We start from the raw sequence: 19,507 nt of genomic DNA, 5'->3' as shown, positions 1-19,507 counted from the left end.
TTTTCTAATTCCCTGATGTTCCTAAATCATCCCCCACAGACACGCACTCACACACACACACAAATTCTCCATCCTGGCTCTCAGTTTGCCAAGGGCCTGTGTTCAGGCCATGTGTTCCCTGATACCAAAATTCAGAAAAACAATGAATTCCTTGTAAATGTTCACTTAAGCATCTTAAAATTTAAAAAGTTTTTAAAATTAAAAAGTTTAAAAGATAATTAAGCAAGTAATAGTAGACAGTCAGGGTTCATATTGTAACTAACACATGGAAAACCAAGACCCAGAGAGACCCCCTTGAGCTGGTATTTCATTTTCCATTTAAAGAACCCCAGTGTCCTCACAGTTCAGAGGTGAGCCCCGTGTCCACACCGTTCATGTTCCTCACGCGTGCAGGTTCATGGTCGCTGCATCTGTCAGCACAACACAGATGGCCCACACCGTGAGAGGTCCAAGGACTTCTTCCAGGATGTTCCTCGGAGGCCAGCTACGGGCCTCCAGGACAGTGCTTGCCGAGGTGGGTGGACCTCAGTTCTTAGCATAGACTGAATTTCCTTATATGAAACTCCTTACACAGTCTCTGCTTTCCCTTCTTTTGGAGAACATTTAGCTGGTTTCGGTTGGGCTTCTGGCACCGCAGGGGGTGAACTTGTGACTTCCAGCTCCAACTGTGTGATATTTCTCATGTCTCCTGCACAGAAGAATACCAGCTTCTCCAACCCTCACACCAAAACTTAACATTAATTTGAAGAACTAGATTATATGTTGTGTGGCCCTTTCCATAGGAGGGGCACAGCCATGGGAGAGTAATATCAGTGGGGATGGTGTCACTCCAGCAATCTGGTGACCACTGGAATTTGTACAGAGAGCCCCACTGTTTTTCTGAATAAATATACACTTAGTGAATGTGACCTTAAACCCATATGTCAGATAAGCTATGAGAAATGAGGCCCAGGATGGAGTTTGACAGGCTATTTTGTTTTTTAATAAAATATTTAGACTTAAAAAGATAGGAGGGAGTTTACTCATGTGTTTTCTGCCTCTGAATTTTGATGCATTTCTAAAGCTGTTATTCAGTTTCTTTTCCCAAATGTGGGAAAAACAGGATTTGACAAAGAGGTTATTAGATGAGCTTTTATGAAAACTCCCCATCCATGGGTGTCACAGTGCACATGACCCAGCAAAATGTGGCCCAAGCTTATGCTGTTTACAGGGAAAAACCCAACCAGGCAAGTAGCATAGATATTACCACAAAGATACACAGATCCCTTTAAACAGACTGCCTTTCCTTCTGATGATCTGGGCAAGTGCCTGTTGGGAGGAAAATGACATTTAGTCCCGCTTCCAGCAGTTCTGCCCTAGAGAAGGAGAGGCTGGCTGGACCCAGCTCTAGCATCTAATCTGGAGAATCCAGTACTACCATACTACCAAACATGTGATGTAAAACCTTCAGATTTACCAGTCTGAGTCAGTAAACATATTCTTTGTGTCTAATATCTGATTCTTTGCCACCCCATGGACTGTAGCCCACCACATTCCTCTGTATTTGGGATTCTCCAGGCCAGAATACCAGAGGGGGTTGCCAATTCTCCCTCTAGGGCATCTTCCCGACCCAGACAAACCCACATCTCCTGCACTGGCAGGCAGATTGTTTACCTCTGTGCCACCTGGAAAGCCCTAGACATATTCTTTATTGAACAACAGCAACAGCAACAAAAAATATTGCATCCTATGGCTTTTAGATCACCCAAATGACTAGTATTTCTCTGCTTCATTAAAAAAAAAATCTACATAGTGAGCATTTTGAGAACACATTTTATAGAGAGTATATGAGCAGAACTGGAGTGCTAAGGAGATCCTTGAAAGCAACTATTTTAAGCTCCCTACTTGGTGTAGGGAGGCTGAAGAAAGTGCAGGAGGGGAAAATGGGTGATGGAGCAGGGAGCCACCATCCCTGGGATGCTCACCGTGGGGACCTTGGCAATCTCTCATGACTTTGCTGGGTTTTCAGCTTGTCACTGTAACAGCCACTCTGACTGCTGTCACTTCGACATGACTGCATACCTGGCGCGCGGGGGCCGCAGTGGGGGCGTGTGTGACGACTGCCAGCGCAACACCCAGGGCCAGCACTGTGACCGCTGCAGACGTCTCTTCTACAGGGACCCCCGTACGGCCATCTCAGATCCTGACGCGTGCATTCGTGAGTCCCCAAGCCTCATCCTTGCCCCTCATCTGAGCAGGGGGGCTAAGCATCATCTCCAAACTGCTCTCAGTGGTGGGAATTGCAAAATCACTTCGGTTCTGAGCTTTTCTCTCTCTGAAAAGTTGGGCCAGATAATCTAGGTCCCTCCTTGTGGTCTCACAGCCAGGGCTGTGGTGGTTTAGCTGCTAAGTCGTGTCCTACTCTTGCAACCCCATGGACTGTAGTCTGCCAGGCTCCTCCGTCCATAGGATTTTCCAGGCAAGAATACTGGAGTGGGTGGCCATTTCCTTCCCGAGGGGATCTTCCTGACCCAGGGGTTGAACCTGGGTCTCCTACACTGCAGAGAGTTTCTTTACCCACTGAGCTAGCTACCAGGGCTGATACTGATGAATTAGGAAACTGGTCTGGATTCAACCAGAAGGGGGCGATAGTTTCAGAAGCTGCCACAGGCACCTGCAGTGTCAGCTCAGGGAAGTAATTAAGTACGGAGATTGGCGATATCATTTGGCTGTAGATGATTCAGTTTTGCTAAGCTAATTTACCTTGTTTCATTTTTCCTTTAAAAAAAAAAGTGTCTTTATGGCTACACCAGGTCTTTGTTGTGGTATGTGGGAACTTAAATCTTTGTTGTGGTGGCATGTGAGATCCTTAATTGCATCCTGTGACCTCTTAGCTGTGGCATGTGGGATCTAGTTCCTTGACCAGGGATTGAACCCCGTCCCCATGAGTCTCGGCCCCTGGACCACCAGGGAAGTGTCTCATTTTTCTTTTTTTAACGTTTAAAAGTTTTTCGTTTTATTAATCTCAACTTTTTAAAAGATAATATTTTAGGCTTAGATAAAAATAATAGAAAATAACATTTTATATATCTAGTATAAATAATATACCCACCACTAGCTTTGTCAGGACATAGTATCTTGCCCTCTCACCTTCAGGACATTACTACAACACTACAGCTCTATGAATGGGATATTCTAGCTACCCACTTCTCCTCTTTGTCTACCCTCCTTCCTGTGGATAAACTCTCATATATTTAGCAATTATCATTACCTTGCTTCTTTTCACACTTTTTATCAACAAATGATACCTGTTGACATGTTTTCAAACTTGAGATAAATGATATTAGGCTGTGTGCTTGCTCACTCATGTCTGACTCTGCGACCCTGTGGACTGCAGCCCACCCTGCTCCTCTGTATTTGGGATTCTCTAGGCAAGATTACTGGAGTGGGTGGCCATTTCCTCCTCTAGGGGATCTTGTTGACCCAGGGATCAAACCCATGGCTCCTGCACTGGCAGGCAGATTCTTTACTGTGCCACCTGGGAAGTCTGAGGGATTTGCTATGAAACTCCAATTTCAGACTTTACATAATCATAATACATAGACTGAAGTCTTATGCAAAAGTAAAGCAACAGCCACCCCAATACATACAATGTCCTAGATTTTAAAGTTTAAATCATCATGATGTGGAATAAGCATAAATGAAATTTTTTTGCTCAGATTACTCAGTAGGTAGCTGATTGTATAAAAGTTTACCTTAAAAAAAAAGAAATTTACCTTACATGCCCTGTTTAATATAAAGAATTGGGTCCTCATAAAACATATTTCTTTAAATTGATGTGCTAAGTGCCCTACTTTTTTACCAGAATCCATAATCCACTTCTCTCTCCCTCCCTGTCCTTCTGCCCCCATCTTTCTCTGTCACACATACACACACACACACACATGCAGACACACACAACTTTTATTAATGTTTATAAAGCTCTATATTTGTAAATGAAGATGAAATTTCTTAGATGGAATCAGGAAAATACAGTGTTTAGAAACAGATAATCTGGGAATCTGAAAAGAGGTTGAAATAACTAAACCAAATATTTCAAATCAAGTTCATCAACCAGAGTCTTGCTCTGTGAGAGCACTTAGTATTAACTTAATGGTGCTTTTGGAGGAAAAGAAGGAAAGAAAATTAGTACCCTTGATTTGAAATTTAAAAACCATTCTTTGTGAATAAGGAATTTCTCGAGGAACGGCAAATGAGGAGCTTGTAAAAAAAAAATTGTTGAGACTTCTTAGCTTCTCTAAGCACATGTTTATGTATTTGTAAGTGTGTGTACACGGATGATGTGTATTTGACCAGCATTCTCATATAAATTTTCTCTAAGCTGTCCTAGTTTGAGCCTAAATATTTACATGATCAGATTCCAGGCCTAAGAGTTGACCAGTTTTAAGTCTTCTATGATTTAAGACACAGTTGAATGTGATACAGAGGAAACAAATATTTGGTAGACTCCACCAATAATGTTTGCTAGAATTTAATTGTGTGAGCTTAAAAGATTTTATTGGACTTCTACTCTAAAGGCCACAATGCAGGATTATTTCAAACTTACTGGCCATTTACCCATTTCCCTTTCCCAAAGGATATTTCTGTGTATAATTAAATTATATTCTGGAACTCGTTGCTGACCCTTTGGAGTGTCTCCCAAATAAAGATGAGTTTTTTTCCTTTTGGCTACTTCTAAAATGAACCTAGTTTGTCCCTTCCTTCCTTCCTAGAAGCAACTGGCTTTAATTAGAAGAAAATTGTGGGGTTTTTCCCCAAACTAAACAGAAGTCAGTGCTAGTTTTCCATAGTAAGATTTTATCACCAGTCACAATCCAGTAATAAACAACTGAAAATCAAACAGAAGATTCTGTCAGACAACTGTTTGCTTCATTGATTCCAGACTGACTGAATTTTTTCCCCTCAATACACTAACCTAAATGGTGGTTAGGTAAACACTGCTTTAGACTTGAGGGTTTTGTTTTATTACTCCAAAGCAAACATGTATAAATCTTAACATAGTTGTTTCTTAGAATCCAGATATTCATTTTTGCAAGTTTGCTGCCTGTGTTTTCTTCCAGGAGTTTTCTGGTTTAAGATCTTACATTCAAGTCTTCAGTCCATCTTGAATTAATTTTTGTGAATGGTGTAAGAGAGGGATCCAGTTTTTTCTTTTGCACATGGCTGTTCAATCTTCCCAATGTCTTTTATTGAAGAGACTGGCATTTCCCTGGCATATAGTCTTGACTCCTTTGTCATAAATTAGTTGACCATACATGTGTGGGTCTGTCACTGGGCTCTCTGTTCTGTTCCACTGGGTTATGTGTTTATTTTTATACCAATACCATGCTCTTTTGACTACTGTTGCTTTGTAATATAATTTGAAATCAGGAAGCATGGTGGCTCCAGCTTCGTTCTTTTCTTAAGATTGCTTTGGCTATTCAGGGTTGTTTGTGATCCATATAAATTTTACAGTTTGTTGCTTTTTTTAAATCAATCTATTCTTAACATCTGGCTTTCATAATAGACTTTCTCTGATCCTCTTCCTTTAGAATCACTTAAAATTCTTTTAAAAATATATTTATGTATTATTCAATATTTTTCTAGTTCTGAGACATGGGAGACATATCCAAGCAGCCCTTGCTCATTGGTTTAATTATTCAAACATATTTATTGTATTTAAACAGCTAAAACAGTTATAGTGAAGGTAAAGCAGTATGCTTCTATTTCAGGGTTCCCACAGTTTGCAGTTAATTAAAATAATGCACATCTGTGTCCCCAGCTCTTGAGTGTGACCCTGATGGGACCATTTCGGGTGGGCTTTGTGTGAGCCACTCTGATCCTGACTTGGGGTCTATGACCGGCCGATGCCTGTGTAAGGAGAAAGTGGAAGGAGCAAAATGTGACAGATGCAAGCCAGACCACTATGGACTGAGCGTCACGGACCCCCTCGGCTGTCAGTGTAAGTCAGCAGCGGCTGGATCATCACCTTGAGTGCATTTTGAGGCTTGGAGCTGCCCCTGTCAATGCTAACATTTGGTCATTGTAAAGACTTAAATCCCACCATTCTCTGATTTTTTTTTTTTTTTTTTAGTGATACAAAACCTCTCGCAAATTTTAGTGAATTAGTGAACTATTTTAGGTGGTTTACTGAGTTTATCATCAAGAACCAGCAGGGGGCGCTCACATTTTCACTGCTGGAGCAAACGCAGGATAACTTGCCAAGAAATTTAATGCCTTTATGAAACCTTTAAATTAAAAAAGAAAAATCCTCCACCAGGATTCCATTCTACAAGCTTGTTAAATTACATTATGCATTTTTGCATAGATTGATGACTTCTTAGGCAATTTTCAATTGGGGGAAAAAAGCAAGGAAGGAGTCGTGGGAAAATAGAAATAACTGCAGAGTTTTTGAGGGCCAAATGGGGAGCCCCTTGGCTCTAGGATCACAGAAATTTAAGGCTGCCTGGGGTCTCAGAGAGCTGCTGAATCCTCAGAGAGTCTGGGTTAATTATTTCCCTTTGATCACAGTGTCATGCTCTGTGTTATACCCATATAAGGAACTGTGGATTATTTGCATGTTTAGAAAGCAGCATGATGAATCATTCTATTTTTTAAATGCTCTTCTTTTTGGATTGATGTAAAATTTAATTTCAGGGTAATTAATTATATAGTTAAGCCAATTTCCCAGTATACCTCTCAGTACTCCAGGCGCTTACCCTGGTTCACTGACTAACATTACGCCCTCCAAGAAATGGGCCAAACATTGGTTTTTGTTTTGATTTTTCTTTTGTCAAAGATTTAGTTACATTCACATCCCATACAATTCACTTTTTAAAGTATACAATTCAATGATTCATAGTATATTCAGAGTGTGTAACCATCACTACAATCAATTTTAGAACATTTTCATTACCTTAAAGAAACTCCATATTCTTATTTCTGGTTATATTCCCTCAAAATTGAAAGCAGCATCTTAAAGATGATTTGCATGCCCATGTTAATAGAAGTAGTATTCACAACAGTCAACAGGTAGGAGTAACCCAGGCATCCATTGATGAATGAATGGATAAACAAAATGTGGTATGTATGCCTGATGGAATATTATTCTGCCTTAAAAAGAAGGAAAATCCTGATCCATTCTACAGTATGGATGAACCTTGAAAGCATTTTGTTAAGTGAAATCCATAGAAACAGAACATAGACTGGTGGTTGCCAAGGGCTTGGGGGAGGGAGAAGGAATAGGGAGATGGTAGTTAATGATACAGAGTTTCGGTTTTGCAAGATGAAGAGTTCTGGAGACTGGTTGCACAACAGTGTTAGTGTACGTAACAGTATTGAACTATATACTTTAAAACGGTGAAGATGGTAAAGTTTATGTTATACCTATTTTACTATAAAGGAGAAAAGAAGCACTCTAGCTACCACGTCCCATCCCACCAGCCCTAGTCAAGCACTAATCTACTTTATGTTTCTATGTTGTTTGGTCACTAAGTTGTGTCTGACTTCTTGTGACCCCATGGACTGTAGCATGTCAGTCTCCTCTGTCCTCCACTATTTCCCAGAGTTTGCTCAAATTTATATCCATTGAGTCAGTGATGCTTCTGTTTCTATAGATTTGCCTATTGTGGACATTTCATAAAGGGGAATCATATAATGTGTGGTGTTTTGTGTCTGGCTTTTCTTGCTTACCACGATGTTTTCAAGGTTTATCCATGTTGTAGCAACTTGATATCTTTTCATTGCTAAATAATATTCCATTGTTTGGATACACCACTATTTATCCACTCATCAGTTGAAGAACATTTGGGCTGTTTCCAAGCACATTAGCTTTTCCTGTAGTAGATTCAGCAGGGAAAACACCTATCTTTCTCTGGTTACACAGTTTCTTAGCCTTCACAACATAAACAGAACTCAACAATATCTATGAGTGGAAGAAAAAAAGAGAATAAAAAAGAAAAAAATAAAGAGGTGCTAAAACAGAGGAGAGAAAGGATTATAATAGATGGCATCTGCCAGAGAGGGAGCCATTTATAATAACCACGATGCTTAGAAACCCTTGCCCCTTGTCACTTGATCCAGCCAGCATCACTTAGAACTGCGCCCCACTCCCCAACATGCATGACCTCTTGTCTCCTCCTAATTGGCACCCAGTAGAACCACATGATGGAGAAGGGAATGGCACCCCACTCCAGTACTCTTGCCTGGAAAATCCCATGGACGGAGGAGCCTGGTAGGCTGCAGTCCATGGGGTCGCTAGGAGTAGGACACGACTGAGCGACTTCACTTTCACTTTTCGCTTTCATGCATTGGAGAAGGAAATGGCAACCCACTCCAGTGTTCTTGCCTGGAGAATCCCAGGGACGGCGGAGCCTGGTGGGCTGCTGTCTATGGGGTCGCACAGAGTTGGACATGACTGAAGCCACTTACCAGCAGCAGCAGCAGCAGCAGCAAAACCACACAAGGGCTCTGAGAATGTCTGACTTTGGCTTTCCTGGGGAAAGCTGAATGAAGTACAGTAGTGGTGTGGCCAGGCAGACAGTGGACTTGGCAGGGCAGGCTGCTCAGGGTTCTCGTGGCCATGTTTTGCTCAGTGTAAGCTAATAAGGTTTACCAGTGTGAAGAAGTAAAAATGAGAATAACTATGTATGATGTGCTTTCAGCCTGCTACTGTCACCCCCTTGGGAGTCTGCCGCCCTTGACCTGTGATGTGGATACAGGCCAATGCTTGTGTCAGCCGTTTGCTACTGGACTACACTGTGAAGAATGCACTGTATGTATTTTACCTCTGATTCCCCTTTTCGGAGGGCTTCTCTGGTGGCTCAGATGGTAAAAGAATCTGCTTGCAACGTGGGAGGCCTGGGTTTGATCCCTGGGTTGGGAAGATCCCCTGGAGGAGTGCATGGCAATCCAGTCCAGTAATCTTTCCTGGAGAATCCCCAGGGACAGAGGAGCCTGTCGGGGTTACAAAGAGTCGGACACGACTGAGCACAAAATCCCCTGCTTTAGGGAGTGATGTGGTCTTCTACTGCCATTGCCTAGAAGAGACTTGGTCTTGTTGATCACTTTCCTTGCCCTGTTGTATTTCAGTACTCCTGTGGTCAAAGTATTTATACTGCAGAAGTCAGCACACACTGGAAATCAGCCCCTATCGTTCTTCAGAAAGCTAGTTGTTAAGTATTTACTAGCACAACATTTACCCAATGTATCTGAACCCACCCAGACAATAGTTTTATCTACTCTTCTCCTGAAAGTGCAAGCAATAGAGTGTAAGAGCATTTATTTGCTGCTGCCCCACCCACCCACCCCTTGTTAAGGCCACCAGATCATGGAGTCTTTTAATATACAGTCAGTTTCCCACCCTGACCACTCCTTGCCCAAAATTATTTTTGGGTGAGCTCATTAAAAAAAATAAAAATCAAGTTTAAATGTATTGTAGATTCCTGTGGGAAATAAACCCTTGGATTTTTCACAGACTCTACTACACACATGAGCATATATGTCTCGAATTAGCAAAATAAAACATGTTCCCGCCATAAGAAATGTGTCATGCATTTAGAGAGTTAAAAATCCAGCTCTTTCCTTTGTCCTCCAAACTTGGCAGCCCACCGTGACATTTTAGAAAGAAAAAACAAAAACTTAACCTAATAAAAGAACAGTGACCTTGATGTGTCTGAAGAAATGTAGCTGATAAATAAGAAACATATGTCTGTTACAACATAGTTTGTGCTAATATTGTAAGTGGCTTTACTGAAAACACATGGGGATGAGGCAGAGGAGGAGGGAAAAGAAAGCAAGGAGAAAATGTGAAAAGGGAACTCTACCACAGGACAGGTAATCTAGATGTTTCTTGTTGGAAGGTGAGCTGTGCCGAGTTCCATGACCATGAATGGGCGACACAAAATAGGAGTGCAGAGCTAGTGAACAGTCAACGGAGACACCACATCAGATCATTCCAGACAAACCTTAGACTCAGCTGACTGTTTTCTTAGCTAGTTAACTGCCATTGTTCTTGCAAAAGGAAATTAACTGAGCGGGGGCCACTACTGGGGAATCTTCCCATCACGGCTGAGCCCAGGCCTCTGCTTGGTACCCCAGGCAGATCTGTCGATGGTGCAGCAGGGAGCCAGCATTACAGGATAAGCTGCCTCGCGGGAGTTCTCATAACCCCAGCCTGAGTAAAGCAGCTCAGTTCACATTGCTTTTGCTGAAACTGAAGTTTGGTTTGGAGAAAAAAGATTTCAAAAGCCCTTAGCTGTGTTATGTAACAAATTATGTCAACTTTTAATGTTTAAAATAAATCTGTTTGAGTAAAACTGGGCATAAAATTGTACCAAGATAACAACAAAAAATATGGATACTTAACAAACCCATTTCAAATGAGAAGTCCATGCCAACCTAGGTCTTAATTTCACCTAAGCTTGTTAAATAGATATTTGAGCAGGGGAGTCTTTTTCTGAGTCTAAACGTCAGAACTGAGAGGTAGTTGTTTGTATCTTACCAGCTGTTTATATCGAATAAAGGTCAAGATGTTGCAATGATGAGAAAAATCTTGAAGAAGAGAGTTGGATCTCTCACATGGGGAGTTTGTTATGCCAAAACAATTATTTATAAGTAAGCGATTCTACTGAACGGTGATAATTCATACAAGATCTCACTATCAGCTGAATACTTTTCTTTTTTTTAACTCACAAACATTGCTCTAGTGTGGAAGTAAAAATCCCTAGGGGTTTTATAGTAAGGGACTCCATTGGTTTTATGCAAACAGTTGCAAGTAGGCTAGTTGAAGAATTTCCCCTGACTGGCCTTAAACAACCTAGCTTGAAGCTAAAACTGGTGCTGTCAAAGGAACTGTGAGGTTTCTATTGCGTTTCTTTTCTCTTTTTATTGGAGTGTAGGTGATTTACAATGTTGTATTTTAGGTATACAGCAAAGTGATTCAGTTATACCTGTATCTGTTCTTTTTCAGATTCTTTTCTCATTTAGGTTTTTACAGAATATTGAGTAGACTTCCCTGTGCTATGTAGTAGGTCTTGTTGATTATCCATTGCAATTCCATTCGAAGCAATACAGAGACAACCTACCTACTCTCTTCATTCGAGTCCTGGGAATAAGAGATGTTTACTTTTAGAAGATCATTATCAAGGATGTCGGAGAAGGCAATGACACCCCACTCCAGTACTCTTGCCTGGAAAATCCCATGGATGGAGAAGCCTGGTAGGCTGCAGTCCATGGGGTCACTAGGAGTCGGACACAACTGAGCGACTTCACTTTCACTTTTCACTTTCATGCATTGGAGAAGGAAATGGCAACCCACTCCAGTGTTCTTGCCTGGAGAATCCCAGGGACGGGGGAGCCTGGTGGGCTGCCGTCTATGGGGTCGCACAGAGTCAGACAGGGCTGAAGTGACTTAGCAGCAGCAGCAGCAGCAGCATCAAGGATGTAGGCAAGCAAGCTGCTGTGTGATTGTTCAGGCCCTGTGGCTGTTTACTGTTGACAATTGACTTGTAGTGCTTTTAATATTAATACCATACTTCAGAGAAGCAGGTATCTTCACAACTGGAATCAACTGAGCATTTTCTGTTTGTAGGCTGCCTACTGGGGACTAGAAAATCACCTCCATGGATGTTCTCCCTGCGACTGTTATATTGGAGGTGCTTATTCCAACACGTAAGTCAGTAAAATGAGTGAGTTTTGTGGCAGTATTCCTCAATCCCATTTCCATAAAATAAGTAAAAGCGCTTATTAGGACATGCTGATAGTCAGAAGTGAAGTCATTCCATGGCAGGCAAAGGGCATTGAAAAGCAGCAATCTTGAGACATTAAAGAGAGCCCACTTGATTTCTTTCACTTCAGGTATTTCTGAGGCTGAGAAGACAGTTCTGTTACTTGGGAATCCCAAGGTGGTGGGAAATATCACTGCGCATGTATGACTTGACCCACCTGAAACCCCAACTTTTTGCCAGCGTGTAAAGAGAGGTCCAGCATTCTCCTTTGTGCAGTTTTTAGAGGAGAGGCAGAGAGGCACTGAGGACAGAAGTGGTGGCCAGGGTTTCATGGATCTGGGTTGGTTTGTCAAGATCAGACCTGCAGAGCTGAGAGAATGAGCTTATGGTTACCATAAGGAGAGAATGGCTAGGGGAGGGATAGATGGGAAGTTTGGGATTGACATGAACATACTGCTGTATTTAAAATGGATAACACACAAGAATCTAGTGTATCGCACAAGGGACTATATTCAATATTATGTAATAACCTAAACGGGAAAAGAATTTGAAATAGAACAGATGCATGTGTACGTATTGCTGAATCATTTTGCTGTACACTTGAAACTGGAACAACGTTGTTAATCAACTATACTCCAACATAAAACAAAAAGTTAATAAAAAACACCAGACCTGTAGATCCCATTGCCTCTCCACATCTTCCCCAGGATGACTGGTTGATGGATTCAAAGAATGGACTCAAATCCAGAGGGCCAGCACCCCTAGGCCCTTATCTTACACTTGCCACCCCACCTCCACTCTTTTTTCCCACAGGTGCTCACCCAAGAATGGGCAGTGTGATTGTCGCCCCCACGTCACAGGTCGCAGCTGCACTGAGCCAGCCCCTGGCTATTTCTTTTGCTCCTTTGAATTTCTACCTCTACGAGGCAGAGGAAGCCACACCACTTCAGGGACTGGCACCTTTGGTTCGTATTTCACTGACTCTCCTTACAGACTTCATCTGGTGGAGTGTAGGTAAATACATAAAGCACACCCTTGAGATTGTGGGTAAGGCACCCGGAAGAGAGTGGTTTTGCCCACAAACCTGGAGCAGAGTTGATCCTATTACAGAATTGCAGATTCTATAAAGTCTTAAGGGCAGAGTTTCCATTCTATTTTATTTTTATATCCCCATTCCAACACAGAGGCTGGCACAGAAGTGTGAACTGGATTAAGTTGTGATGACACAGACTTGACTCTTGTTCTTTCGAGGTACCCGTCAGATAGGGAATGTTTATGGAGCGTTTCCTGGTCTGTCTCCCTGATGACACTATAAACCGTGAGAGGGAAGGGAGGGCGTGTGTTATCCCATCACCACTGTTGCTCTAGTGCAGAGCACTGTGCTTGGTGCATAACAGAAAGCCATGAATCTCTGCTACTGAATGAATGAATCTGGTACCAAACCAAGTGTCAGATGCGCTCACCAACCTCCTGAAGCTGATCTTGGATTGGCAGTCCTCAGTGCTGGTTGTAGGGGTGTGTGATTGAAAATGCCTCTTGGTCCCATTCATTACAAGTCACAGTCCTGTGGGGCATGCTCCCTAAAAATATTTATCTCAAAGTCTTATGAGGGGGGCAAACACAAGCATCCAAACCCAAGAGAGAAAAGTTAAGTTAGACTCCGATAGCACTCGCATGCCTGTGACTGCAGCCACAGGAGGAGTCTGACACACGAAAAGGCTATGTGAGGTGAATGACTTCAAGGGGAGAAGGCATTTGAAAGTTGATTCTAGAGGCAGGATTTGGATGGAAAACTGGGAACTCATCCCAGGTTCCAGTGACTAAGTCATTTCCTGAGATCTCTTCCTAATCTGGACATGACTGGTGGGAGGGATGAAGATACCCTGAAGAGGCGTGGAATTTGCTCTTTTACTGACTGAAATTGGGGCAGGAAGAGAAGGCTTGCACTGTCCTGACCTCGATTCAGCACTGCGGTGGGTAGAGTCAGGACAAAACAATCCTATGTCTGGATTTTCTTCATGGTTTTTAGTATTGCAGGTTTATGAGGATAACTGGGCGGGGGAGGGGAGAACTTTGGGAAGGGGATATTGTTATTTAGGCTGCAACTTTCATGAAATAATAGAAAAAATATACCGAATGATGTTGGTCCCTGGTTCCTGGCCCAGAGCTCCTAGAACCTTTGAGCTTTTCTAAGGGATAAGAGCACTAGGAGCATCCTTTGTTCTAATGTTTGGTCTTTGACCCTGGCTGCTGACACAGAACTACTAAATCCTTTGGACTTTCCTGGGTGAGAGGAGTGTCATTTGTCCTGATGAGGTAACTCTGGATGGCTTCAGTCAGTGTTTGGTCACCAGAAAGTATTAGACACTTGAAACTTTTAGCCCCACACCCCATCCTCCAGGAAGGGAAGAAAGTGAGGGAGATTGAGGTAACGATCCGTCATGTCTGTGGGCTGAAGCCTCCAAACAATTCCCACAAGTACTGGGTTCAGGGAACATCCAGGTTGGTGGCCATATCGGTGTGCTGGGGGTGGTGCAGCCCAGCTCCAAGGGGACAGAAGCTCCTGTGTCTGGGTCTCTTCCAGTTCTCACCCTATGTACATGTTCATCTGACTGTTCATCTATATCCTTTGGTCATAGCCTTTATTATACAAAAAAACCAGTAAGCATAAATAAGTGATTCTGTGAGCTCTGTGAGTCATTCTAGCAAATGGTCAAACCCAGGGAAAGTGTCACAAGAACCCCAGTTTATAGCCAGGCGCATAATGCTGAGACCCAGGCTGATTGGCATAGAACGGGATTAGTTAAGGTCTCCACCCTCCAGAAGTTTTTAACCACAGCTAGACCTTTTCATAAATAGCTCAAGATGGGGACAGTGCCGTAAAACAAGAAGAGTCCGTAAGTGCTTCAGGATTTTAGAGCCATGACTGAACCTTAATTAATGGACTTAACACACAGGTAGAATCATCTGGACTGAGACTTGAAACTAATTAAGTGTTTCCATTGGTGGACTAGAGAAGACAATCCAGCCAGAAAAGTTCCAAGTAATAACTCAGAGGAGAAACAACGCAGGTGTATTCACAGGTAGAACAGAAAGTTTACTCAGAGAAGTACTGGAAGATAGAACTAGATTTTCCTCCTGAAGAGGCGGGGCTTCCCTGCTGGCTCAGTAGTAAAGAGTCTGCCTTCAATGCAGAAGACTGGAGTTTGATCCCTGGGTCGGGATGATCCCCTGGAGAAGGAAGTGACCACCCTCTCCAGTATTCTTGACTGGAAAATCCCACGGACAGAGAAGCCTGGTGCACTACAGTCCATGGTGTTGCAAGAGTCGAGCACAGCTTAGCAGCTAAACCACCACCATTAAAGAGGCTAAACTTTGAATCTTTCTGAGCAAAGGAATGATGTGATGAAGACTGTCCCCATAGACACCACCCAGCAGGAGTAGAGCCTGGTTTGGAGCAGCACCGTCTGCAGTAGTCCAGACAGGGATGGAGAAGGGGCCAGGTTCAGGGCAAAGAGAGAGGATGGAAAACGGAGACACACAGGGACATGGATCCAAAACCCATCTTACAAGTAATTGTTTTAATACTCAAATTGGAGAGCTAAGAAGAATGACGATTAACTTTCTTGGTAGGTCTTCAAAAAGATACCTATATATCTACATCTATCCATCCATCCATATCTACCTACCTGTCAATCTAATCTTTCTTAGTCTGTGCAGGCTGCTAAAAATACCATAGACCGGATGGCTTATAAACAACGTGAATTTATTTCTCACAGTTCTGAAGGCTGGGAAGTCCAAGGTCAGGGCACCTACTGATTCAATGTCTGAGACCCTCTTCCTGGTTCTTAGATGACTGTCTTTTCACTCAGACGTCTTTTGTAAGGGCACTAATCCCATTCACGTGGTCCACTGGAGAAGGGAATGGCAAGCCACTTCAGTATTCTTGCCTTGAGAACCCCATGAACAGTATGAAAAGGCAAAGTGATAGGATACCAAAAAAGGAACTCCCCAGGTCATTAGGTGCCCAATATGCTACTGGAGATCAGTGGAGAAATAACTCCAAAAAGAATGAAGGGATGGAGCCAAAGCAAAAACAGTACCCAGTTGTGGATGTGACTGGTGATAGAAGCAAGATCCGATGCTGTAAAGAGCAATATTGCATAGGAACCTGGAATGTCAGGTCCATGAATCAAGGCAAATTGGAAGTGGTCAAGCAGGAGATGGCAAGAGTGAACGTCGACATTCTAGGAATCAGCGAACTAAAATGGACTGGAATGTATGAATTTAACTCAGATGGCCATTATATCTACTACTGTGGGCAGGAATCCCTCAGAAGAAATGGAGTAGCCATCATGGTCAACAAAAGAGTCTGAAATGCAGTACTTGGATGCAATCTCAAAAACGACAGAATGATCTCTGTTCATCTCCAAGGCAAACCATTCAATATCATAGTTATCCAAGTCTAGGCCCCAACCAGTAACACTGAAGAAGCTGAAGTTGAACGGTTTTATGAAGACCTACAAGACCTTTTAGAACTAACACCCAAAAAAGATGTCCTTTTCACTATAGGGATCTGGAATGCAAAAGTAGGAAGTCAAGGAACACCTGGAGTAACAGGCAAATTTGGCCTTGGAATGCGGAATGAAGCAGGGCAAAGACTAATAGAGTTTTGCCAAGAAAATGCACTGGTCATAGCAAAAACCCTCCTCCAACAACACAAGAGAAGACTCTACACATGGACATCACCAGATGGTCAACACCAAAATCAGACTGATTATATTCTGTGCAGCCAAAGATGGAGAAGCTCTATATAGTCAACAAAAACAAGACCAGGAGCTGACTGTGGCTCAGACCGTGAACTCCTTATTGCCAAATTCAGACTCAAATTGAAGAAAGTAGGGAAAACCACTAGACCATTCATGTATGACCTCAATCAAATCCCTTATGATTATACAGTGGAAGTGAGAAATAGATTTAAGGGCCTAGATCTGATAGACATAGTGTCTGATGAACTATGGATGGAGGTTCATGACATTGTACAGGAGACAGGGATCAAGACCATCTGAATGCAGAGTTCCAAAGAATAGCAAGAAGAGATAAGAAAGCCTTCTTCAGCGATCAATGCAAAGAAATAGAGGAAAACAACAGAATGGGAAAGACTAGAGATCTCCTCAAGAAAATTAGAGATACCAAGGGAACATTTCATGCAAAGATGGGCTCGATAAAGGACAGAAATGGTATGGACCTAACAGGAGCAGAAGATATTAAGAAGAGGTGGCAAAAATACACAGAAGAACTATACGAAAAAGATCTTCACGACCCAGATAATCATGATGATGTGATCACTCATCTAGAGCCAGACATCTTGGAATGTGAAGTCAAGTGGGCCTTAGAAAGCATCACTACGAACAAAGCTAGTGGAGGTGATGGAATTCCAGTTGAGCTGTTTCAAATCCTGAAAGATGATGCTGTGAAAGTGCTGCACTCTATATGCGAGCAAGTTTGGAAAACTCAGCAGTGGCCACAGGACTGGAAAAGGTCCGTTTTCATTCAAATCCCAAAGAAAGGAAATACAAAAGAATGCTCAAACTACCACACAATTGCACTCATCTCACACCCTAGTAAAGTAATGCTCAAAATTCTCCAAGCCAGGCTTCAGCAATACGTGAACCGTGAACTCCTTGATGTTCAAGCTGGTTTTCGAAAAGGCAGAGGAACCAGAGATCAAATTGCCAACATCCGCTGGATCATGGAAAAAGCAAGAGAGTTCCAGAAAAACATCTATTTCTGCTTTCTTGACTATGCCAAAGCCTTTGAATATGTGGATCAGAGTAAACTGTGGAAAATTCTGAAAGAGATGGGAATACCAGACCACCTAACCTGCCTCTTGAGAAATCTGTATGCAGGTCAGGAAGCAACAGTTAGAACTGGACATGGAACAACAGACTGGTTCCAAATAGGAAAAGGAGTACGTCAAGGCTGTATATTGTCACCCTACTTATTTAACTTCTATGCAGAGTACATCATGAGAAACGCTGGGCTGGAAGAAACACAAGCTGGAATCAAGATTGCCGGGAGAAATATCAATAACCTCAGATATGCAGATGAAACCACCCTTCTGGCAGAAAGTGAAGAGGAGCTAAAATGCCTCTTGATGAAAGTGAAAGAGGAGAGCGAAAAAGTTGGCTTAAAGCTCAACATTCAGAAAACAAAGATCATGGCATCCGGTCCCATCACTTCATGGGAAATAGATGGGGAAACAGGAAACAGTGTCAGACTTTATTTTTGGAGGCTCCAAAATCACTGCAGATGGTGACTGCAGCCATGAAATTAAAAGATGCTTACTCCTTGGAAGAAAAGTTATGACCAACCTAGATAGTATATTCAAAAGCAGAGACATTACTTTGCTGACTAAGATCCGTCTAGTCAAAGCTATGGTTTTTCCTGTGGTCATGTATGGATGTAAGAGTTGGACTGTGAAGAAGGCTGAGCACTGAAGAATTGATGCTTTTGAACTGTGGTGTTGGAGAATACTCTTGAGAGTCCCTTAGACTGCAAGGAGATCCAACCAGTCCATTCTGAAGGAGATCAGCCCTGGGATTTCTTTGGAAGGAATGATGCTAAAGCTGAAACTCCAGTACTTTGGCCACCTCATGCGAAGAGTTGACTCATTTGAAAAGACTCTGATGCTGGGAGGGATTGAGGGCAGGAGGAGAAGGGGACGACCGAGGATGAGATGGCTGGATGGCATCACGGATTTGATGGACGTGAGTCTGAACTCCGGGAGATGGTGGTGAACAGGGAGGCCTGGCGTGCTGAGATTCATGGGGTCACAAAGAGTCGGACACGACTGAGCAACTGAACTGAACTGAACTGAACTGAATCCTTCATGAGGACTCTGCCTCAATGACCTAATCAGCTCCCAGAACTCCACCTCCTGAGACCATCACAATGGGGATTCGATGTCAACATAGGAATTTAGCAGGGGGACACAAGCATTCAATCTATGGCAACATCCTTGCTACTCATAATATGATGGGCAGACCAACAATAGTGGCATCATTTGTGGATTCATTAGACTTGCAGACTCTCAGCCCCCATCTAGACCTACTGAATCCAGTCTGCATGTTAGCAAGACCCCCAGGTGATTTGTACACAGTTTGGGAAGCACCTGACTTGTTTTCTTATAGAAATTAAACGTGGCCACTAAAGTTAATATTGATTGGATTTAACATAGTATGGCATTTAATATAGTATCCATGTTTTCTGTGTAAAATTAGTAAAATAGTTTATGATTTTGTAGTGTAAGATGAACATAATTAGTGAAGGGAAAAAATGAAGAGGACAAATAAACATAATCCTGTGGGTGCTGTCCAAAGGAGCTGACTCAACAGTCTGGTCAAGAGTCTGCGTCCCACTCACAGTGAACAACCAGAGCATCTGTGGAATTAAAAACTTTGTCGGTAAAACTAACAGTGAAACATCAAGCAAACATATAGGGGCCTCCCTGGTGGCTCAGATAGTAAAGAATCTGCCTGCAATGCAGGAGACCCAGGTTCGATCCCTGGCTTGGGAAGATCCCCTGGAGAAGTGAATGACTGCACACTCCAGTATTCTTGCCTGGAGAATTCCATGGACAGAGGAGCCTGGCAGGCTACAGTCCATGGAGTCAGAAAGAGTTGGACACAACTGAGTGATTAATACAGAGGGTACAGTGAAAAGGAGTACGTCAAAGCTGTATATTGTCACCCTGCTTATTT

The 19,507-nt window shown here is 42.6% G+C and overlaps 1 protein-coding gene across 1 annotated transcript in view; it reads left to right on the top strand.

The window, feature by feature from the left end:
* LAMB4 (laminin subunit beta 4) overlaps window positions 1–19,507 on the top strand; it is a 114,493-nt gene that overhangs the window by 20,455 nt on the left and 74,531 nt on the right. The window contains 7 exon segments of the mRNA XM_068972397.1: window positions 394–514; window positions 2,009–2,197; window positions 5,801–5,980; window positions 8,682–8,791; window positions 11,609–11,688; window positions 12,558–12,639; window positions 12,641–12,709. Of these exon segments, the coding sequence (XP_068828498.1) occupies window positions 394–514; window positions 2,009–2,197; window positions 5,801–5,980; window positions 8,682–8,791; window positions 11,609–11,688; window positions 12,558–12,639; window positions 12,641–12,709 (831 nt within the window).

Source organism: Capricornis sumatraensis, chromosome 5 (genome assembly GCF_032405125.1).
Source record: "Capricornis sumatraensis isolate serow.1 chromosome 5, serow.2, whole genome shotgun sequence".
Classification (NCBI taxonomy): domain Eukaryota; kingdom Metazoa; phylum Chordata; class Mammalia; order Artiodactyla; family Bovidae; genus Capricornis; species Capricornis sumatraensis.
Note: the sequence above shows the minus strand (reverse complement) of the source record. Positions and strands in the feature narration are given on the sequence as shown.